The 24,246-nt window shown below is 42.5% G+C and overlaps 2 protein-coding genes across 2 annotated transcripts in view; one reads left to right on the top strand and one right to left on the bottom strand.

Moving 5' to 3' along the window:
- Positions 1 to 5,748: 5,748 nt before the first annotated feature.
- On the top strand, positions 5,749 to 13,806 carry C1GALT1 (core 1 synthase, glycoprotein-N-acetylgalactosamine 3-beta-galactosyltransferase 1). Its single transcript, XM_070934978.1, has 3 exons — positions 5,749 to 5,953; positions 8,859 to 9,523; positions 13,588 to 13,806. The coding sequence occupies exons 1-3, from the start codon at positions 5,749 to 5,751 to the stop codon at positions 13,804 to 13,806; spliced, it is 1,089 nt and encodes a 362-aa protein (XP_070791079.1).
- A 3,324-nt stretch (positions 13,807 to 17,130) lies between these two features.
- COL2A1 (collagen type II alpha 1 chain) overlaps positions 17,131 to 24,246 on the bottom strand; it is an 89,017-nt gene continuing 81,901 nt past the window's right edge. The window contains exons 51-54 of the mRNA XM_070934977.1: positions 22,720 to 23,011; positions 20,996 to 21,183; positions 20,063 to 20,305; positions 17,131 to 17,277 (exon numbers count right to left, since the gene is read on the bottom strand). Coding sequence (XP_070791078.1) covers positions 17,131 to 17,277; positions 20,063 to 20,305; positions 20,996 to 21,183; positions 22,720 to 23,011 — 870 coding nt within the window. The remainder of the gene's footprint in view (positions 17,278 to 20,062; positions 20,306 to 20,995; positions 21,184 to 22,719; positions 23,012 to 24,246) is intronic.

The following is a 24,246-nucleotide window of genomic DNA, read 5'->3' as shown; positions in this document are numbered from 1 at the left end:
AGCTCCCACAACTTCCGAAGGCAACTTCTGTTGCATTGATTGATTGCTCTCACTGTCAGAAAATTCCTCCTTATTTCCAGGTTGAATAGCTCTCCTTGTTCAGTTTCCATCCATTATTCCTTGTCTGGCCTTCAGGTGCTTTGGAAAAGAGCTTGACCCCCCTCCTCTCTGTGGTATCTGTTTCTGTCTTTTGGCTCCAGCTCTGTTCCCCCCCCCCACTGCATTTTCTTCCTCTGTTTTCTCCCTCTTTCCCTTCCAATTCTTTTATTTTTTAATTCTGGTTGTAAAAGACAGAGATAGTACAAAAGATGGAGAATATTTAAGAATTGACTTACCCAACCTGGGGCCCTCTATAAGGGCCCGACGGAATATAACTTCCATAATCAGATGTTGCGGGTTAATGTAGAAGTTTGGGGCTCAATCTTTACATTCTAGAAATAAGCTTTTCTGTTTGGATCTGGATTATTTGCCCTATAGCACTGTTTCTTTACCTTGGCGGCTGGGTGGATTTCAACTTCCAGACTTCTGGGAATTCTGGGAATTGAACTTTACTCTTCTAGACCAGGGGTGTCAAATCGGCAGCCCACGGACTGGATGCATCACGTATAGGCCACACCCATCCCAGCTCCGCAAAGGCAAAAAATGGTGCGATACATCGCAATATGTTCATGTGACGCAATCAAGTTTGACACCCGTGTTCTAGACAAACATTTCTCTATTCAATCTTCCAAGGAAGGAGAATCCATCATCCTCTTCAGGCTGTGCTGCTGTTCTTTCTCTTCTTCCACCGTCACTTTTCATCTTGTAGCATCTCCAAAAGGTTTCTAATCGGGTTCTCTTAGTGTTTCGGATCCTGGACTGTGTTCAGCTAAGCCACTGTTGTGGACAGGGGCCAGTGCCCAGCTGTGCATGTTTACATCACAATTTTCCCATGGGGAACTCAGGAGACTTTTCACTATTCTTGGTGATCTTGTAGGAAATGTCTCTTGTGACCTGAAGATCCATCTGGGTGGATTTACAGAACACAGAAGACGGAAATAATGGAATTGGAAGGGATCTTGGAAGTCTTCTGATCCAATCCCCTGCTCAAGCAGGAAACCCGATATCAGTTCAGACAAGTGGCTGTCCAATCTCTTCTTAAACAGTGATGAAACACCCACAACTTCTGAAGACAAGCTGTTCCACTAGTTAATTGTCCTAACCGTTAGGAAGTTTCTTTAGTTTTAGGTTGCTTCTCTCCTTGATTAATTTCCATCCATTGCTTCTTGTCTTGCCTTCTGGTGCTCTGAAAAATAGGTTGACCCTCTCTTCTTTGTGGCAGTCCCTCAAATATTGCAACATTGCTATCATGTCACCCCTAGTCCTTCTTGTCTCTAGAGTAGCCATATTCAGTTCCTGCAACTGTTCTTCATATGTTTTAGTCTCCAGGCCCTTAATCATCTTCGTTGCTCTTCTCTGCACCTTTTCCAAAATCTCAACGTGTTTTTCATAATGTGATGACCATAACTGGATGCAGGATTCCAGATGGGGTCATACTAAGGTTTTATAAAGAGGTACTAATACTTCACATATCTTGACTCTATCCCTCTGTTTATGCAACCAAGGATTGTATTAGTTTTTTTTTTCCCAGTGGCTGCACACTGCTTGCTCATATTTAAATGATTATCCATTAGGACTTCAAGATCCTTCTCACAGTTACTACTTTCATTCAGTACTTGTACATTTGGTTTTTCCTGCCTAGATGTAAAACCTTACTTTTCTCTACAATAAATTTCATTTTGTTAGATAGGGCCAGTGTTCAAGTCTCAAAATCCATTTGGATCCTGAGCCTGTCATCTGGAGTGTTGGCTATTCCTTCCAGTTTAATGTCATCTGCAAATTTGATAAGTTTACCTTCTATTCTCTGATCTAAGTTATTTATGAAGATATTGAAGAGTACCGGGCCTAACTCAGCCTTCAATATCTTAATATTAATCAATATTAAGAATATTGATTAGAAAATTTAATTTTAAAATTTTAAATAATTTTAATAAGAACTTAATATTAAGAATATTAAATTCTTAATATTAATCAATTAATCAATTTTAATTCTTAATATTAAGAATTTAATATTGGCTATCAGTTTACGGAGGTACAAATGGACTTGTGTACATTCCAAAATGGTGCTAATTTGCTTATCCTGCATAGGGGAAATCGTGATAATACAGATAGAAAAATACTTAGAACAAGTTCCTGAACAGATTGTACATGCAGCTTAGTTTATATGGCCTTTAAAAAGGGAGGAGAAAACGTGCACAAATAAGTTCAAATTTTGCCAAGTAAAATACAATTGTGCAAACTTTGCAAAGTAAACATACGTGTCACTATTTAACCTACCTTTGGTTAAAGCCTAGTGCCTTGAACCACTGTGCCAAAGTAGTTTAGGGGGCACAAAACAGTTAGTATAAGCACATATAAGGGATATTGCTGGAGGAGTGATTCTGAGGAAAAGCAGAGCAGTGGTGGCGGTGGCTACCATATCTATTTCCCAGTGTCTTCTACTCGGGACAGTCACATCCCATGGCTTCGATATCCTAATCGTGAGCCAAGACCTCCATGACTGGAGTGGATTTCATTGGGGCTTGCTTTACTACTCTCTCTGCTCTGCTTTTTCCAGTTACCTAGTCAGTTATTCGTCGTCTTCTCTTTCTTGAGGAGGCTGTGTGATATTTATTTATTGAATACCTTGCCTATCATGGAGAATTGAAAACAGTGTATATACTGCTCCCTCTTCCTATTTTCCCCCACTATAACAACCCTGTGAAGTCACTTGGCAGAGAGAGAATACAGCTGGTCCAAAGTTTGCACTGGGATTTCCTAGCCAACTTCTCAACCATTAGATCATACAGTTAATCCGCTGCCTATTCCCAATTATGATTTTATCCTGATCTTCCAGCCTAGCTTCAGATGATGCCCTTTGTTCTTTATTTATGTATACTTTGTTCTTTCTTTCTTTATTATTCGCAGGCATATAGTTGCCGAAGTCATATGTATGACCGGGGGGGGGGGGGAGGCGGGGTTTACAAATAATTAAAGCCAACATAAAAACAACAGTGACAAACAATACCAAAGGAACAATTTAAAGAACAAGAAAAACAAAAGGAAGGAAACAATGTGGAAATAGAATAGAATAGAATTCTTTATTGGCCAAGTGTGATTGGACACACAAGGAATTTGTCTTTGGTGCATACGCTCTCAGTGTACATAAAGAAAAAATAAAATATATTTGTCAAGAATCATAAGATACAACAACATATAAATATATTAAAACCATCATAAAGATTAATAAGATTCATAGTTGACATAATCGTATTTAAGAGTAACATTCTGCCTCTGTGCTGACTCTGCCCTATTTCCTGGTCTCCTTGCCTATTGGCCAAAAACATGTTTTCAGAGACTTTTGAAAGGCCAGAGTTTAGCCGGGGTGGGTTTTCTTCATAGGACTCGCTGAAGACTGGTCCCTTGTTCTAACTAACACAAAGGACTATTTTCTTGGAGACTCCCTCCATCCCCCTGCAAATAAGGGTTCCAATGGCGTAAGGACTTTGAGAAAGATTCCCTAGCACCAGAATAAGTAGAAGGGTTAGTGCCTCCCTTTAAAGAGGGTTGTTTTGGTAAAACAGACCCAACTGATGAGGGTATAGCTCTCTGCCTCCAGGGCCATCAGCTTTCTGGCAATGAAAACCAGCTTATTCTCTAGGCTAAGAATGGGCATCAACAGGGGGTTGAGAGCAGAGGTGGTATTCAGCAGGTTCTGACCAATTCTGGAGAACCGGTAGCGGAAATTTTGAGTAGTTCGGAGAACCGGTAAATACCATCTCTGGCTGGCCCCGCCCCCATCTATTCTCTACCTCTCGAGTCCCAGCTGATTGGGAGGAAATGGGGATTTTACAGTATCCTTTCCCTGCCACGCCCACCTAGCCATGCCATGCCACGCCCACCAAGCCACACCCACAGAACCCGTAGTAAAACTTTTTGAATCCCACCACTGATTGAGAGAGACCTCAATCATGGCAATGAGCAGGTGAGTTTTTGGGGCCCAGGAGGAAATGTTAGGGCCAACTATTTGTCCATCCCCTGGATAATATTTTGGGAATCAGCCTTTGATCCCACTTCCAGCCCACATAAGTGCCTTCCTTTGATATTTCAGATGCAGTTCATGGGTGCTCCAGAGTAGCCCAAATATCAGATCTAGCTTGTCTGAGCAAACAGTGGGCTGGGCATTTCTGACTGTCTTGGAACAGAGATCAGTTCAAGGCTGTCGCTTTCCAAAGCAGGGGCAGTCCCAGCAGTTCCTTTCTTGTAAAAGCAGGAAGGGTGCTGAGCCAAAAGGAAGCGAAGCCCTCATCTCCTCTGGTGTTTGCCCTTGTCGTTTGCTAGGACTGAGAGTGACTGGTTCAAGGTTACCACCTGGTTTAGCATCCAAGGTGAGACTAAACTCATGATTTCCCAGTTTCCAGCCAGTTTCTAGTATGATGGATAGCACTAGTTAGTATTAACTTCCCTTTAATTTGCCCCCACAGTCCTACTTGGGTCGACGCATTAAGAATTAGGCAGTTAACTCTGTAAATCTTCAGCACCAGAGGGATTAAAGAGCAAATATTTTAATCCGATTAGGAAGAAATGGAATTGGATTTTAATTACTATATCTGCCTTCCGCCTTGCTATCTACAAAATAGTTTGATGCCATGAGATCTCTCACCCAACCTATTCTCCTGATTGCAGGCTTGGCTGGTAGAGCAACACAGGTGTGTATAGTATATTTGGTGGTCGATATCAATGCAGAAATAGACGATATAGATATGAGAGATAGAAACAGAGATAGAAATAGCAGTCACAGTCCCTTCACTGTGAGATATTTCTATATAGATTTTTTTAAAAAAAAAAAATCAGTTATGCTAAAGGCAATTTAAAGGAAATGAAAGCTTTTGGAAACAAAAGGTTGCAGGCAGTGGTGTGGTAGTGATTGCTGTCGACTTTTTATCTAGCAGACCAAACCAGGTAAAATACCTCTTCTTTGAAGGAGAAGACACATTGATCAGTGTCTTCTTAGATGAGGAAATTGCATCCTCAGACGTATTATTTATGGTTAGCTAGCTGAAGTTGCAATCTCAACACATCCGAAGCACACCAGGTTGAGGAAAGTTGGGGAATTAGGACTGCAGTCTTCCACAGTCTGTAGAACTATAGTCTCTGGTCCAAGATAGATATTTTTTGTTGGCAATTGTTTCTTTCTAAGAGTTTGCTACTAGGGTCCAGGAAGAGCCTGGGATATATCCACAGCCTGTAGAGGTGTTAAAACTGAGCAAATGTGGTGACTTAATCATAACTTGAAGCTTTCTGGAAGCTTTCAAGAAGAGACTGGACTGCTGTCTGTCAGAAATGGTATAGGGTCTCCTGCTTGGGTGGGGGGTTGTACTAGATGACCTACAAGGTCCCTTCCAAATCTGTTATTCTGTTAACTTTAGGTTATAGATTTTGGAACACCATATAACAGTCCATACATCTCCACATTAGATGTGTGTGCACTTCCCACCCAATTTGCTTGATGCCAGTGGTAATTGGAATAAAATGAAGATAGGACTCCACAGCTGACCTTGGGATGTAACAATAATGTTGGCAATCAGCAGAGGCTTCTTCCACTTAATTCTGCTTTTCCCCCATTACAGGCTATGTGACGCATCCTCACTTGAGGTTTTCATCCCTGGCATGGGTGTATTAAGCTCCAAGACTTCGTTTTCGGCTTTCCTCCTAGGCCTCATTTCTGGCTTTTTAAGCATCTTCTACCTTGTGCAAAACCTGACATGGGAAAGATCCATGCATCTTGGCCTCCAGATGCCACATGACTCCGAGGATCTAGAAAGCATGTTGGCTAAATCAGATCTTGTCAGTTCTGTACACTTACCCAAAGCAGGTAAGAACAGAAGAGAACAGGTCAAGCCAAATCCTTTCCCTCATCCTGGTGTCCTCAAGTTTGCCATAGCAGTCATAAGGAATAGAGGTTGTATTTTAGGGGTGAAATCCAGCAGGTTCTAACAGGTTCTGGAGAACTGGCGGCAGAAATTTTGAGTAGTTCAGAGAACCGGTAAATACCACCTCTGGCTGGCCCCAGAATGGGGTGGGAATGAAGATTTTGCAATATCCTTCCCCCAGGAGTGGGGAGGGAATGGGGATTTCGAAATATCCTTCCCCCAGGAGTGGGGAGGGAATGGGGATTTTGAAGTATCCTTCCCTCAGGAGTGGGGATGGAATGGGGATTTTGAAGTATCCTTCCCCCAGAAATAGGGTGGGAATGGAGATTTTGCAATATCCTTCCCCCAGGAGTGGGGAGGGAATGGGGATTTTGCAATATCCTTTCCCTGGAGTGGGGTGGGAATGGAGATTTTGCAGTATCCTTCCCCCAGGAGTGGGGAGGGAATGGGGATTTTGCAGTATCCTTCCCCTGGAGTGGGGTGGGAATGGAGATTTTGCAATATCCTTCCCCTGCCATACCCACCAAGCCACGTCCAGAGAACCGGTAGGGAAAAATTTTGGATTTCACCCCTGTTGTATTTCAAATTGGGAAAGGAAAGTGCATTAGAAAGGAATAAGTATGGATATGTCCAGTGGTGGCATTTAGCTGGTTCAAGCGAACCGGTAATGGTGACCTGCAGGTGGGCCCGCCCCTGCCCCCCCCCTCCCCGGCACTATGCCATCCTATTTAGCCACGTTTTCTAAGACACTGCATGCGTGCAAACCACACACGTGAGCAAAGCACATGTGCAGAAGGTGCACGCACGAGCGAAGTGAGCGTGCGCACACGTGCTCACATTTTCGGTGCGTGGCAATTTCACCGGTGGTAAAATTATGTGAAACCCACCTCTGGATAATTGGCTTTTCATTTAGACCGATATTAAGCTTTTGCCTAAACAAACTGGAATGTGTGGGAGTAGGAACACAGACGAGAAGCCAAACTTCCAACAGCAATTATCTGTTTATTGCAGATAATGATTCAGTAAAACCAACATGCAATTTCCGGCTGCTAGCCCCTTTTAAAGGAAAACTATCAGCCTTTAACCATTAACATTAAAATATGACCCGCACCTGCATGGCAGAAGAAAAGTCTCTGCTCACGCCTGCACGGACATAACACAAACAGTTGAAAATACTTGTAAAACGTCCAATGTGTTTTTGTAGGCTTGACATATTGTAGTGTGATGTCTTGTGTGTTGATTGCTGGAAAGTTTCACTTCAGATTAGTTAGTTGGGGGAAACTTTTTTGTCTTATCACACTTACCAAACTAAATAGGGAGTGTGAGCCCCCAATTTAATCTTTTGTCTGACTTTAAATGCTCCATATGGTCCAGTCAAAAGGGTTTACAGTCGAGCAGATTGTCTTGGCTGAGGATCTGAACCATGCTAATGATTCATTGACTGGGAACATCATTGCAACATTCATGCAATGAATTATATTCTGCAGTGCTGCTGAGATGTATAGTGTGTTTCTCGGCCGGCTAGTCTTTGCTGCAAGTAACAGCTTCACCTTGCAGCCTATGAACGAGATATCTGCAGTAAACGATATAATTGTGCGTGCAGTATTGTCGTTGTGACATTTGTGGCCACGGAATCTGAGAATTCTGAAGTGGGATTTTGAGGCCCGGGCTTTAGGAACATCTGCTGATGTAACTGTTGAACATCTGCAGTCTAAGAATAAGTCAAACTTGTAATCAATACAGGCAGTCCTCGACTTATGACCACAATTGAGTCAAAAATTTTGGTTGCTAAGTGAGACATTTGTTAAGGGAGTTTTGCCCCGTTTTTACGACCTTTCTTGCCACAGTTGTTAAGTAAATCACTGCAGTTGTTAAGTTAGGGACATGGTTGTTAAGTAAATCTGGCTTCCCCATTGTTTTTCTTTGTCAGAAGGTCACAAAAGGTGATCCCATGACCTCGGAGCTCACGCAACCATCATAAGTATGAACCAGTGGTGAAATCTAAAATTTGTTACTGCCGGTTCTGTGGGCGTGGCTTGGTGGTGGTGGGTAATGTGACTGGATGGGTGTGGCCAATTTTTTTTTTTTTTACTTTTTAAACCATTTTTTCTACAACCTCTTCAGCAAAGAGGTTGTAAAAAAAATGCTTTCAAAAGGCTCTGACGATCCCAGCTGAGTTGCCTGATCGGCAGAGCCTTTTTTTCTTTTAAAAGCCTCTGACGATCAGGCAACTCAGCTGGGATCGCCAGAGGCTTTTAAAAGAAAAAAAGCCTCTGACGATCAGGAAACTCAGCTGGGATCATCAGAGGCTTTTAAAAGTATTTTTTCTACAACTTCTGAAGAGGTTGTAGAAAAAATGCTTTTAAAAGCCTTTGACGATCCCAGCTGAGCCACGCGATCATCAGAGGCTTTTTTTTTACTTTTAAAAGCATTTTTTCGGCCAAAGAGGTTGTAGAAAAAATGCTTTTAAAAATTAAAAAAAAAACCTCTGATGATTGCGCGGCTCAGCTGGGCATAGGGGGTGGGGGGGAGGCAGGGATTTTTGGTACCAGTTCTCTGAACCACCCGCCTCCATCACTACCGGATCGGGCGATCCAGTCCGAACCGGGAACATTTCACCCCTGGTATGAACCAGCTGTCAAGCATCTTAATTTTGATCATGTGACCATGGGGATGCTGCAACAAGTGTGGGAAAAAAACCGGTCATGAGTCACTTTTTCCACTGCCGTTGTATCTTTGAACGGTCACTAAATGAGCTGTTGTAAATTGAGGACTATCTGCACCTTAGGTTCCTAAGATGACCGATCATTGAAAAAAATGGTAACTCTTTGGTTCCCTCTTCCTCAGGTGTGTATAACAGTGTGGCAGATGAACTGTACGACAAGGTACGGATTCTGTGCTGGGTGATGACAGGGCCCCAAAACTTGGAGCAGAAAACCCGCCACGTCAAGGCCTCTTGGACCCGTCATTGCAACGTGGTCGTTTTCATGAGTTCAATGGAAGACAAAGACTTTCCCACCGTAGGACTGGGTACCAAGGAAGGCAGGGACCAGCTCTACTGGAAAACCATCAAGGCTTTCCAATATGTGCACACACATCACTTTGAGCAGGCCGACTGGTTCCTCAAAGCAGACGACGATACTTTTGTGGTGCTCGAAAACCTCCGATGGCTGCTCTCCAACTACTCCTCCGACAGGCCCATCTATTTTGGGAAGCGCTTCCGGCCCTTTGCCAAGCAAGGCTATATGAGTGGGGGCGCGGGCTACGTCCTGAGCAAGGAGGCCCTGCGTCGTTTCGTTGCCGGCTTTGCCACCAAAGTCTGCAGCCACACCACGTCAGTGGAGGACCTGGCTCTGGGTCAGTGCATGGAGAAGATGGGCGTGGAAGCTGGCGACTCTCGGGACACGAGAAAGAGGGAGACCTTCCATCCTTTCGTGCCCGAGCACCACTTGACAGGCAAGGTCTCAAAAAGCTCCTGGTACTGGGCTTATTGCTATTATCCTATTGTGGAGGTAGGTGACACACTAAGCTTTCTCCTGCAAGGGTGAAGCAGTTTCTTTTAGGGTTTTCTATCAAGAACTTTCTTCAGTGCTGCTCAGAGGCGGAATGGGACAACTTGCCATGGCCAACTCACTGTGGCTAACTTGCTGTGGGATAACTCACCACGGGACAAGAGTCACACTAATATTGAAGAAAATAGTGGAATAGAATCACTAAAGAAAGGATACCCAAGGAGGGACAAAATGAAATGTGAATGACAAAAATTAAAATATTTTGTTAACTATTTAAACCTATTTAAACTAGATTTAAATATTTAAACTATTTAAACCTAGCAGTTTGAAAGCACATTAAAAATGCAAATAGAAAAATAGGGACCACCTTTGGTGGGAAGGTAACAGAGTTCCATGCGCCTTTGGTGTTTAGTCATGCTGGCCACATGACCATGGGGACGTCTTCGGACAGCGCTGGCTCTTTGGCTTTGAAACGGAGATGAGCACCGCCCCCTAGAGTCGGGAACAACTAGCACATATGTGCGAGGGGAACCTTTGCCTTTACCTTATTTAAAATAATTAAATTGAATTGTTGAATTGTCCTGTGGGTGAGTTGTCCATGGCGAGTTGACTGTGGTGAGTGAGCTGTGGCAAGTTGTCGTAAAATCCTCTCAGAGGTGCCTGAGGTTGAATCTGGGATCTCTTGGATGTGAATGGCTATTTCAGACCCTTTTGCCTTCCCTAGAACCCCTGTAAGTTGCTGAGCGTAGTTGTACAATATAGACTAGAAACCATGGACATGGACCTGCTATAATCCCCATTTTTCTAACTATAGACTATGCTGCTGAGACCAATGGGGTTAAATATACAGCCACAATTTGAAGATCACAGGTTCTTCAGCAGCTTCACTGCTTACCTCTAAGTCAACCATTTCTATACTTCCAGCATGATCATAAGGTTTTCTTGGCAATGATCGAAATGCCTCTCCAGCTGTTGGTGGGTCTGTTGTGGATGGGACACGTTTCTGTCTTTGTGTAGGGTTGTCAGATGAAAGAGAAGGCGAGGCTTGCCTAGAAAAAGAATTTTCCAGCAGGTAGCCTTAACACTACAAACCTTTTCTCCCACAAAGGGATAGGAGAAGGAGTAAATGCTCTTTTTCTCTTGCATTTGCTTCATTCCCAACTGCTATTTTTCAAGCCTGAGGTTCGGCAATGATGTTGCCTCTGGAATGTAGAGACCACACACACACAAAGGTTGAGGATGTATGTGGTGATTTTATTGTCTTACATAGTGATATTATATAGTTTGTTACTTTCAAGTTACAGCATATTTGGCAGAATATCATTGGCTCACAGAATCTTCCAGGTAACTTAAATCATAGGTTAATCATTACTGCTGGCTTAAGCACTTCTAATATTTGGCTATAATTAAAATCTAACACACATCCCACTTCCTCTCCTCCTGTTCCTCTTGTTTACAGAATTAGGGTCTTATCTTCTAATGTAATTTCCTGGTGCTTACGTGCAAGTAACCTTCCTTATCTGAGGTTTGCCATCCAAGACAGGAAAATCCCTGCACATATGCAGATTGTGGATTCCTACAGTAGACTTAGGAGGGTTGCTTGATGCCATCCTGAGCCGTGGGAAGGGGGATGGCTGGGGTGTGTTTGTTACACTGGATGAGCAAGAGGGTCCATTGGACTCGTATAAGTGGACAAATGCGAAATATGGATGGGTAACCCATATCTGACCAAAGAATAATCTGAAGTGAGGAATTGGAGGGCAAAGATGCCAGAAATATGTTTAATCTTAGTAGGAGAATTTGGATTCAGTGACCCTAGGATTAAGTGATTAATTGGAGATTAGCTAATGCTTGCTGTGAGCTGAAATGGAAAGAAGCCAACTGTAATTGCTCTTTCAGGAAACTTTTCAAAGCAGATTACTTTTGACTGTGTAGGATATGAGAAAATTCAAAAATAAAATAGTATGTAGGTATATAGGTTAGAAATGCATATACAGTAAGCGAAGATTCAATTTTGCTCAGGCAGGGGGCTGGACTGGATGACCTGCAGGGTCCCTTCCATCTTTGCTACTCTGTTAAATTTGTTAGACATTATTCTGTTTTAAAGTAGTTGGAGAACATGATGAAAGCATATGTAACGAAGTTGTGTTAGAATAGATCTTCTTTTGTTTGAGACCCATTAGAAAGAGGCCCACTCTTGAATGCCAAGGCAATAGAGATAAGAAAGAGCTATGCTTTCAAAATATTTTATGGGTAGTTATAGGGAGGTGTTGATGGACATGTAATTGGAGAAAGAGGTGATGTTCTCTCTAAAAGGCGCTTCGGATTAGCCATGATCGGTCACTGGACCTGATGTAGGAGGGGCATGGAAGGGCATTGGGATAGAGAACGATAAAATGTAATGCTTTTGAAACTTTAGGTGCGGCTTCCTGGCTCAAACTCCTTGTTGAGATCTGCTGGGATACCACCCTATTTTGCAAAATTGTTTTTATTATTTTCTTTTAATAAAGTCTCTTTGTTTTCATCGACCCATGCTTGTTGGGTGAATTCATTTCCAACAACTGTATGTATGTATGCATGTATGTGTGTGTGTGCATGAAGGAAAGTTTTTTTAAAAAAATGCTTTTGTAATGTCAGAATAAGGGACCTGTGGTTCTTCAATATCTCAAGGGCCAGTAGGCCCAAACCAGCAAGGCTTTTCATGAAGGCTAATAACTAGTGAAGTCATAGGTTCCTCACTCTTTATTTGTATTCTTCTTAACAGAATAGTTTCTTGTGACTTTTTTTTTTTTAACAAGCAGAATCAAGAGCCTGCCAGGCCTCCCAGCAGGGCCCCATCCTACTTCAGATTGCAGAAATCTCATCAGACCTTAGCTTGCCTCTCCCGAGAACTTTCAAAAACTTGTAGGACATTGCTGAAATTATTCATGCAGGAATGTTAAAGTAGTCCTGAAATGGAGTGGCCCATAATTTCTCACTTCCATTGATACAGAAGCCGTATTTTGTTGGGTTTTTTTCCATTTATGCCTGATCATTTGAGAAGCAACCGTGTTCATATGAACAGATGATCTAATAATTTAATTTAATTTAATTTAATTTAATTTAATTTAATTTAATTTAATTTAATTTAATTTAATTTAATTTAATTTAATAATTTAATTTAATTTAATTTAATTTAATTTAATTTAATAATTTAATTTAATAATTTAATTTAATTTAATTTAATTTAATTTAATTTAATTTAATAATTTAATTTAATAATTAATTTAATTTAATTTAATTTAATTTAATTTAATTTAATTTAATTTAATTTAATTTAATTTAATTTAATTATTTAATTTAATTTAATTTAATTTAATTTAATTTAATTTAATTTAATTTAATTTAATTTAATTTAATTTAATTTAATTTAATTTAATTTAATTTAATTTAATTTAATTTAATTTAATTTAATTTAATTTAATTTAATTTAATTTAATTTAATTTAATTTAATTTAATTTATATGCCGCCCCTCTCCGAAGACTCAGGGCAGCTCACAATACATTTTAAAAATCATTATAAAAAGACATTGAAAAATTAAAAACATTAAAAACTCATTCACACCATTCATGGCTGGATCTCGCCAGATCACAAGAGCGAGATCAACGGCCCCAGGCCTGCCGGAAGAGCCAGGTCTTCACCGCTTTTCGGAAGGCCAATAGGGTGGGGATGGTCCGGACCTCAGGAGGTAACTGGTTCCAGAGAGCTGGGGCAGCCACAGAGAAGGCCCTCCCCTGCGGGCCCACCAGCCGACATTGTTTAGCTGACAGGACCTGGAGGAGACCAACTCTGTGGGATCTTACCGATCGCTGGGAGCTATGCCGCAGAAGGCATAGATTCAAGGGAATAGAGATTTGGGATAATGGAGTGACTTCTACAACCCCAGTGTATTGGGTCCTTTTTTAAAGGGCAACTGGAAGCTTCACACAGTCCTCCACCCAGCTTAGAATGACCACAGGTAGGTCTGTACTCTAGCCTCAGCAATTAACCACCATTTTTTATTTTATATTTTTGCCTTCCTCAGGGACCTCAGTGCTGCTCTGACCTGGCTGTCTCTTTCCACTATGTGGACTCAGTGTGGATGTACACCCTGGAATACCTCACCCACCATCTGCGTGCCTATGGTTACCGCTACCGCTACCAGCCACCTTTGCCTGAGAATGCCACTCACCTTCAGCCCCACCCACCCTTGGGGGAAAACCCTAAGAGGAGCAGCAACGACACTAAGCAGGGCAAGTTGTAAGAATTGAGTGCAAGTTCAGAGCAAACTCATCCAGGCTACAGATGGTGAGGCTTGTCGATGCCTCAATCCCGCTGGCCTGTATGGTTTTTAGTGTGTTTTTAAAGTAAGTGCCTTCTTCCTGGAAAGGAGAGAAATAAATATGCTCAGGTAATTTTCTCATCCCCAAATCTCTGTATATGCCCACTAGCCAAAAGGAAGGATGTTATCAAAGAAGCCTTGTTGTTGTTGTTCCTGAAAGGGCATGAGAAGAAGGCAGAATTTGGCCAAACATGATGCTGTTTTTATCCATTCTTTCTTTGCCCTTGTTTCCGATGCAAACCAATCAGTCCCATCACCCTGTACATGATGTGATGTGTGCTGAGTTAAAAAGCTGAGGATTTGGCCTTAAAAAATGTGCTTTTTAAGCAGTGGGGTGGAATTTCCTGTCCTTGAGTGACAGGAAAGGTTGTGAAGACGCATGGAAGGAACGTCTTGGAAAGTGGGATCGTTTCATGTCTTCCCTCTCCAAATATGACTGCACCGTGAGCAAAGAGGTCTCATCCAATAAATAGCCAGTGTTTGGCTATTGGGGACAAGTAAGAATCCTGTCTGGACACTTGAGAGACAAGATAGAAATAGGGCATTAAGTCTACCAGGTCACACGGACGTGACATCAGCAGTTTCAGTCCACTGAAGGATTCAGCCTATAATTAGACACTCCGCCGACGAGTTTCTTCATGAACCAGGGTGTACTGCAGTGACAAGGATGATTGTTTAAAGGAAGATAATGGAGACAAAGCGAAGAAGGAATTGGCAAGCCGCTTCTGGAAAATGCTGCCCAAAAGACTGCAGGGGGCATTTGTCAAGAATCAGAATTGACTTGAAATTGACAATTTGTTTCCTACATCACCGCTGACTACCCAACAGCTGACTAGCAGGCAGGCAGCAGCCAATTCCACAGTTAGCTATGTCTTCAGCCTCCTTATTGCCTGTACTCCCATGCCTGCTATTGAAGGGTAACTCTATCCTAACTCTCTATATGAATCCCCGTCCGTGTGAAGCTTCTGCAGTAGAGTTAATCTCACACTGAGTCTGTCTATGCTAATAACAGATAGTTCTGGAGACAGGAGGACCAGCAGATGCCCAGTCTTGTGAGAGTATTACTCATCCCCCATACTGGGCTCAATTGGCAAAAATAACCAAGTGCTTTTCAGTTTTCTAACTGGGAAACGTCTGATGCTTCCAAGCATCCCCAGTGGCGATCATTGACCTATAATATTCGGAGTTCTATTTTTGATAAATTGATCTGTGTTGTGAAAAATGAGGACATATTTTCAGAAGTTCAAAAAGAATGGAAAGTACATACACTTCCACCTAGATCCAAAACACGGATGTAGCCAAAAAGAATCTTCTGGGAAATGTAACTACTATTGCTTCTCATCCAACTTCCTTCTGGAAGGCAGAGATGACTAAAGCATTGATCAGTCCTTCCTGTAATGTGCTGAAAAGACCCATATGGAGATATGGAGACTCAGAGATGCCCAGCATCTGAATCTCTTCATGAAGTCTGGTTAGAGCAGGCAACTGATAAAACTCCCACCCCCATCCCATGACCATACATTGCCAAAGCTGTGAGTTTTGAATTCATCCTGATAAATTGAGATGGTGGACCAGACCATTAATATTTAATAACTGTGAAAGTTTCTCAGGACTTAAGAGATGTTGATAGATTGTCCTACTCCTTTTTAACCCTTTCTGATATAGTGGATAAGAATATATTATTCTTTTGTTTTGTATAAGTCTCTGGGGGAGGGGGGGGGTTGTACAGTATCTGTTACTAATTACAGGTTGGAATTAAAATTAGCCATTTTTGGATATTGAAATAAATGGAGATGTTGGTCATATGGAACTAAAATTCTGTTTGTTTCAATGGGTCAACACAAAGTTTGACTCTAACCTTTTGAGTGCATTTCCCTAAGCTGGAGAGTGTTGTATTGACTTTTAGGAGGTAGGTAAATATTCACGGTGCCCTTTGCTATGCATTTCAGTGCTAGAAAATTCGACCATCACCTATTTTCTTTTAGTCATATAACAGTGTTCTGTCCGCCATCACAATCCGTGGTACACATCAGTGCTGGGTTGCTCCTGGTTCGGTCTGGTTCTTGCGAACCAGTAGTAAAAACAGTGGGAGGCTCTGCCCGCCCACCCACCCGGACGTCATCATGGACGATCTGTGCATGCGCAGAAGCGCGCACACACTCCCGTTGCGAACTGGTAGTAAAGGTAAGTAGAACCCACCCCTGGTACACATATATTATTCATGTAGGAATGGCGCATATGATTCATCTTATTTTGTTTTTCTTAACAGAGAATTAAGATCCTTAGCTTTACGATTTGGGGGTGGTGGTGGGGGTAAGCCAATTAAAGACTATATAATTGGAAAAAAGTTTAGTCTATGCTTACAGTCGGCTAGAACTGGTAACATCACTAACATCAGCGATGCTTTTAAGAAAACATTGTTGCTCAACTAAATCTTACCAAACAAGGGAGCTGTCCACAGGAGAAAAATTTAGCATTGTTACTTATCTGTGGGAGTGGAAAGGCAGTATTCTTTCTTCCAAAACCCACATCTCCTCTCTGGTATATAAGGCTTAATCATTGGGGGAGGCGAGGGGTTATTTTTGTTTTCTAGTGCAAGTTAGCAAGAGTACTGGAGAGATTTAAACACTAACCTTACGGCTGATTTGATTTTACAAAAGGAAAATATAAAGTTGAGGCACCGGTCGATAAAATTCAGACTCGTAGACAAAAACAAGAATAATCAGATCAACGTGTTATTTTCCAACGAAGGTTTTTATATCAATTGATGTTAAAAAATACAGACTTGTTTTAACAATAATAGCACCATCTTTAGTATCGTACACAGTAATCTTGCTTTGAAATACGCACTCAGAATGGAGTGGGGAAAAGATTTGGCCACAACCAGGATTGGGAACATCAGCAACTTGGAGGGAAGGACCCTTCATATATGCTTGTGAGCTTCCTATCACCACCTGACCCAAGAAAGGCCCTCTAGGAAGACAATAAATAAATAATACCATTATTAGTTGTTCCTTCCTTCCTTCCTTCCTTCCTTCCTTTCTTATGCTGGCTTCGTGATCTACTCAAGCAATGCTGGCCACAGAAAATGATAAGAGAGTCCAAAAATGTAAGCAAAAAGGGTTTTTTTGGGGGGGGGAGGGAAAAGGAGGAGTTTGGTTCAGCCATTCAGTGCAGAAGTCCTAAAAGTGATTGGGAAGTACTTGGATCGGTAAAAAAATATTGATTTTAGGGTTTGTTCTCCTTTTACAAAAAGCACACGGGGCCAATGTCAACACCAAATTCCTGATCGGCGCCACCAATGTCCATAGGCGCAATGTCAATGATGGGCAGGCGTGAAGTCTTCTGAGATCGATACTCGATGATTGTCTTCCCCCACTTGCCAGTATGTTTCTGGAATGGTGAAAACAGACACACACACATATAAGGACGCATTACTTCAAGATCTTTGTGCTCCAGTTTCAATGAGGTGCTTGGATAATAATACAGTAGACCTGGATAGGCATGGCATGCTTAGACTGGCCGTGTCTACTTTCAAATCAGTGGAATTTGATGGCAGCATCAATATTTCAAAAATGCAGGTGGGGAATTATGATGTCTTGTTTTGCTTGCAATGTAGGGTGACGTCATAACACCTGCTCATGGATCTGGTGTAGGGTTCTAGAAGATTATGGGATTCTAGAAGATCAGAATCTAATGTTCTCTTGAATATTTATATTTTCAGACAGGGTGGGTTGATGGAACACCAGAGGTGGGTTTCAGCAGGTTCTGACCAGTTCTGGAGAACCGGTAGCGGAAATTTTGAGTAGTTCAGAGAACCAGTAAATACCACCTCTGACTGGCCCCGCCCCCATCTCTTCTCTGCCTCCCGAGTCCCAGCTGATCGGGAGGAAATGGGGACTTTGCAGTAACCTTCCCTTGGAGTGGGGTGGGAATGGAGTTTTTACAGTATCCTTCCCCTGCCACACCCACCAAGCCACACCCACCAAGCTAAGCCACACCCACCAAACTATGCCACACCCACCAAACTGGTAGTAAAAAAATTTGAAACCCACCACTGTGGAACATCTATACCCTATGTGTTCTGATGAATAAAATAATGTGGCAGATTTCAAATACTAGAACAAATCTCTCTGGCTTTATATATTTTTGACTCTTTTATATACTTTTGACTCCTTTTTGGTAACCTGGGCAAGACAGAGTATATAATATGGTCAACAGAAGACCTTCCTACAGAACTGGATTCAGAACTGTCTCTCTTCTTCCTTTCAATCTAATATCGTCTAATATAACTTGCCCAATACAGGTAATCCTCAATTTACAATCGTAATGGGAGCCTGGTTTCCATCGTAAATCATGACAGTCATAAGTCAAGGCACCCATGAAACTTACTCAATTTTACAACGTTTTTGTGGCAGTTGTTAAGCGAATAACACTGCAGTCATTAAACAAGCCAGTGCTTTCCTATGGGTGTTTTTTGGTCAGACACCTGCTGAAAAGGCCAGTTTCTGTCAAAAGCCAACATAAATTGTGTCACGTGACCACAGAACGTTGCAACTGACTGCAAAGGCAAGGCAGTTGCCAAGCAACCAAACTGTGATCATGTGACTGCGGAAGGTGCACGCAGCAGTTGGTACTCTGGAACCAGGATGTAAGTAACTTTTGGGGTGGTTTCTGTCAAAAACGGTAAAGCCCTTGCTTAATGACTAGCTACTTACCGTTTTTATTTCAAATATTAACCCGGCAGTATAACCCATAAGAGCAGACCAGGCATGCAGTTAAAAGTTTCGTCTCTTTGAGATGCAACTTTTTATGCTGGAAGTGTGAACTCAGGGGCATTGATACCTCAGCCTACCTGACCACAAGCAGGCAACAGAGCGTAGACCTAGATTTAAGATTTACTCTGTGTCATTTCCATGTCTGTCACTCTTTATCTAAGAAACGTCTAATCCAGGAGTGAAATCTAAATTTTTTCTCTACCGGTTCTGTGGATGTGGCTTGGTGGGCGTGGCAGGGGAAGGATACTGCAAAATCTCCATTCCCTCCCCACTCTGGGGCCAGCCAGAGGTGGTATTTGCCTGGTATTTGCCGGTTTTTCGAACTACTCAAAATTTCCGCTACTGGTTTTCCAGAACCTGTCAGAATCTGCTGGATTTCACCCCGGTCTAATCTGAGATCACCACCTTCTGACTTTTTCCCCTGTACACATATACAGAGCACACATGTTCTTTCAACTCTCCTGGTGAGCGTGCTAGATGTGAGGCTTTCCCTACCCCTAGGATGAATTTCCTACGATGATTAAAACCATCATTCTGTTTTAGCTATAAAGCTTGCATCACTAAAAAAACACAGAAATCCCTACTCAGGTATGCTCTCATACTTAAAATATTAACTGGCTACTTGGCTGAAATGGAAATCTCTGCTACTCTTTTTGATCAGCAAGCTAAGCCTGGTACTATCACTATGATCTCTTGCCCTTAAATCAAACAATTGTGCGGTATTTGTATTTACTTTCTTGGTAGTAATTAGCCCAATGCTAAGTAAATAAAACAACCCATCATCAAGATCACAGCTCAAAAATTATTTTAGAAATGTGTAAAATTATGATTAGAAATCTGCTCTATGTAGGCTGCAATTTCTTCCCACTTTATGCTCCCCAAAATGAGGGTACTGGGTCACCCAATTAGGCAGAAGCCTAATCCCCAATAAATAATTTAGAATAATAGGGATAAGGAGGGGACCTTGGAGATCTTCTAGTCCAGGAGTCAGCAACCCACGGCTCTGGAGCCGCATGTGGCTCTTTCATCCCTCTGCTGCGCCAGCTCCACAATTGATAGGGCTTTCGGTTAGGACAGGTAGAGGAAAAAGGATGCCGCGCTAGGAGGCAACTCTATGGTGGGGGAACTGACTTCTGGTCAACAGAGGAAGAAGGACGCCGTGCTAGGAGGAGACTATGATGTGGGAACTGGACTTCCGGTTGGCCCCAGAATTGAATGGGGGCTTCCGGTTAGGACCTTTGCGGCTCTTTGGGTATTTAAGGTTGCCGACCCCTGTTCTAGTCCAAACCCCTGCTCTGCTAGGAAGCCCTGTACTATTTCAGAGATGGCTGCTTTCTTTCTACTTACAGTACTTCTATCAATATCCCCAAATAAATCATGATTGCTTTCTTTCTACTTACAGTACATCCATCCTGCAAGGCAGTGTAGGTAAACCTGCTATTGCCCTCGGCTCTCATCTCCACATCATTGGATCCCTGTATCAGGAGAGCTTTCTTAAGGTTGCCGGACGCTGCGTCCATGTAGGCAATACTGTTCTTGCAGTGGTAGGTAAGATTTTGTGAGCCTTCAGAAGACAAGAGTCGCAGGAAAGTCATCTGGATGTTGGCCGTGTTAGGAGCCAAGTTGTCATCTCCGTAGCTAAACTGGAAAAGGACAAGGCAAAGCCATTAGGACATGGAAACCTTAAAAAGAGCCAAGGGAGAAGGAACAGGAAGCACACATGATGGCCAAGAGGACAAAAGCATGATGTCAGCGTTCCAAGTAATTCACCCATAGAAATTAGAACTCTGAGGCAGGCAGATTCCTCAAAGGACAGTTTTATTGGGTAGATCATATTGGCACAACTGGTGAAAGCCAACTCTAAAAGTTCCCACAGCTTTCACCTAATTAAAAGTAGAAGTTTCCTCTCCCCCACCCCCAAGTCACTGATCATGCTGTCCAATCCAGGAGCTGGCTGGTTGCTTGGTTACTTCACCCCTCCTCTGGCCAGCCACCTGTGGGAATGTCCTTGGGTTCCCACAGGAAAGTTTTATTGATTTGGCTACAAACCCCATCTAACTATTCCCCCCCCCCCGCCTGTTATGTGGTAGCCCTGAAGTCTCCAAGATGGTCTCAGCCATGATCACTTCAGGGTTGTCACATGGAATCAAGGCTATGTGATTCAGGACTCTTCCTTCAGACAGTGTTGCAGAAAAACTGCAATTACTAAACAAGGTTGTATTTGTTAACTCAGAAAAGCTGAGAAAGGGACCCTGGGATGTTCACAGAACATTGGCCCTCTCTCCAAATCTGTCTGATCAATGCAAAGGCAGTTACTGATGATGACTACTTACGTGAAATCCTCCATTGATGCTTTCTCCAAACCAGATGTGCTTTTTCTCCTTGTTCTTGCTTGTCCACCAATTCTTCCTGGGAATGCTCTTTGGCTTTGGATAGACACAGGACTCGCCAGTCTCCATGTTGCAGAAAACCTTTATGGCATCCAAAGTGCAGCCCTGGTTGGGGTCAATCCAATAATCACCTGTAAAAGGGAAACAAAGTCACTTACAAGTGTGTGTTATGTCACTCTCTATTTTTACATGCATAGCAATAGCACTTAGATTTATATACCGCTTCATAGCAGTGGTGAAATCCGATTTTTTTTACAACTGGTTCTGTGGGCGTGGCTTGGTGGGTGTGGCAGGGAAAGGATATTGCAAAATCTCCATTCCCACCCCACTCGGGCCAGCCAGAGGTGGTATTTGCCAGTTCTCCAAACTACTCAAAATTTCCACTACCGGTTCTCCAGAACCTGTCAGAACCTGCTGGATTTCACCCCTGTTTCACAATGCTTTACAGCCCTCTCTAAGCGGTTTACAGAGTCCCCAACAATCTGGGTCCTTGTACATATATATTCAGAGGAGGGCATCACATAATGTAACAACCGGTTCACCCAGAACTGAAAATGTGAGTGTGTGCGCCTTCCACACACGCGTGCAGCATCACACACACAGCGATTATATAGGACGGGATAGCGCTGGGGCAGGTGGGCAGGCCCAGCTGCTGGTCGAAACTACCGGTTCTCCTGAATTGGTCTGAACCGGCAGCAGCCCACCTCTGTATATATTCCTCTCTTTTTTTGTCACACTTGTCCATAATTTTTTTTCCTGCACTGGCCATTTTCCTATCCAAGGGGTAGCCTCGGATGTCTAACTAATGCACCAGATGTCTAATTCATCATATTAGAATGGAATTATAATTTCTACAGAATGACATTTATTGGTAATCAGGACATGAATGTAAAAAGTGAAACAATAAAGGATGAAACGTCAGCTACTCTATAAATTATGAAGAAAGCTAAATCTTAAAAGGTTTTTGAAAGGTTTAGCTTATAAACATATCTCTAATGTTGAATACTACAGTATTCAATGATTAAAGATTCCATAGTACGCTTTAATATTTTGGACTGTAGTCTATCATTTTCAGGTTGCGTTACTTGATTTACTCTGATAACAGAATGTGCATCTGAGCTTAGGGAAAAAGAATTACATTTTATCATTTAGTACAGTGTGGTTTACAGTGACATTCTGGGAAAAGAATATGCCCAGATTTATAAGCCACTATCTCTAATATCTTCAATGAAGTGGATCAAATAGCAATAGCACTTATATACCACTTCATAGTGCTTTACAGCCCTCTCTAAGCAGTTTACAGAGTCAGCCTAATGCCCCCAACAATCTGGGTCCTCATTTTACTAACCTCGGAAGGATGGAAAGTTGAGTCAACCTTGAGCCAGTCAGGATTGAACTACAGGCTGTGGGCAGAGTTAGCCTGCAATATTGCATTCTAACTAGTGTTAGAATCCCACATTTTTGGGTGGCAGGAATAAAAAATGGCAGAAGAAGCCACTTGGGTGGCAGGAATCAAAAATATCCAAACCACTCTTGCTGTGAGGGATATTTATATATGCTTTGAGTGGGAATCATTTGGTTCTCTCTGGGTGTAAGTTTTACATAACTGAGCTGACAGAACTCCGGTCCACCCCAAATCAGGCAAGAGCACCCCGCTGGAGACTCACCGCTCTTCCAGTCAGGATGGCATAGTTTCAGGTCACGACAGGTTCGAGCTGGGTTCTTCTTACTGCCCTCAGGATTTCGGATGCTTTCAATCTGGTTGTTGAGACTCTTCAGTGTGGCATCAACCTCAACATCATGTTGCCGCAAGTTGCTGACAGCCTGATCGGACCGCATGTAGCGCATTGGATCAGGGCCTTTCTCAGTCTGGCCGCCAAGACCAGCAAAGGCTGACATATCAATCCCAGCTCCAGGTGGGCCAGGAGGGCCAGGAGGGCCGGGGTTGCCAGGAGGACCCTGTCAAAGAGGAAAGGAGACCATTCTAACAGATTTGCCTTAGAACAGAAATCTGTCTGTCTGTCTGTCTGTCTGTCTGTCTGTCTGTCTGTCTGTCTATCTATCTATCTATCTATCTATCTATCTATCTATCTATCTATCTATATCTTATCTATCTATCTATCTATCTATCTATCTATCTATCTATCTATCTATCTATCTATCTATCTATCTATCTATATCTCATCTATCTATCAATCAGAATAGAGATGGAAGGGACCTTGGAGGTCTTCTAGTCCAACCACCTGTTCAAGCAGGAGACCCTATACTATTTCAGTCAGGTGGCTTTCCAGTTTCTTCTTAAAAACTTCCAATGATGAAGCACCCACAACTTCTGGTGGCAAGCTGTTCCACTGTTTAATTGTCCTCACTGTTAGGAAGTTTCTCCTTAATTCCAGGTTGCTTCTCTCCTTGATCAATTTCCATCCATTATTTCTTGTCTTTTCTTCTGGTGCTTTGGAAAATAGGTTGATTCCCTCTTCTTTGTGGCAGCCCCTTAAACACTGGAATACTGCTAACATATCACCCCTAGACCTTATCCTTACCCCTATCCTACAGTGGTAGAGCTCTTTACAGCTTCCTTAAGTTAGGGTTAAGACTTCTGCATCACTGCACATCAGGGAACGTATGCGTCTGTCATTCAGAGACGGTTGCATAACTGTTGCATTTATACTTCCGTGTTTCCCCGAAAATAAGACCCTGTCTTATATTTTTTTGAACCCTGAAATAAGCGCTTGGCCTTATTGCCATGCGCTCAAAAGCCCGATTGGGCTTATTATCAGGGGATGTCTTATTTTGGGGGAAACAGGATATGTTTATATCGCCTCACTTTGTCGGCAAATCTCTCCTCTAGTCACTCCATGTTATCATTTGAATGTGCCTTGCCTTCTGCCCGCTTTCCAACAGGCAGTCGGATCAACCAATCAGCATGCAGGATGCACATCTCCACACAGCGCATAATTGAGATTTGGGAGGTATGCATGTTGACCCATCTGCAACCATCTGCAACCTATACTTCCCGGTCAACCCCTTCCCAGAGTAGGTCTACGCATCGATGCCTACATGCAGTTGCAGACAAGTCTAAATCAAGGTTTAAGTACTCTTGGCCCATTGCTGGGAGTAAAGCTGACCTAGGGTGGTGTAGCACAGCTTTTAGTGGCCTTGAGTCAGAAGAATGAATCAGTCTGCTTTTTGAA

The sequence above is a fragment of the Pituophis catenifer genome, unplaced genomic scaffold (genome assembly GCF_029215685.1).
Source record: "Pituophis catenifer annectens isolate HBS135680 unplaced genomic scaffold, rPitCat1.0.hap2 SCAF_2, whole genome shotgun sequence".
Lineage (NCBI taxonomy): Eukaryota > Metazoa > Chordata > Lepidosauria > Squamata > Colubridae > Pituophis > Pituophis catenifer.
This window is presented reverse-complemented; position numbering and strand designations above follow the sequence as displayed.

What these genes read in the sequence shown, in the direction of transcription:
- C1GALT1 (XM_070934978.1), top strand. Translation starts at nt 5,749, where the DNA reads ATGGGTGTATTAAGCTCCAAGACTTCGTTTTCGGCTTTCCTCCTAGGC. An exon ending in TGTACACTTACCCAAAGCAG is followed by an intron (nt 5,954 to 8,858) that starts GTAAGAACAGAA and finishes CCTCTTCCTCAG; the next exon opens with GTGTGTATAACAGTGTGGCA. An exon ending in GCTATTATCCTATTGTGGAG is followed by an intron (nt 9,524 to 13,587) that starts GTAGGTGACACA and finishes TGCCTTCCTCAG; the next exon opens with GGACCTCAGTGCTGCTCTGA.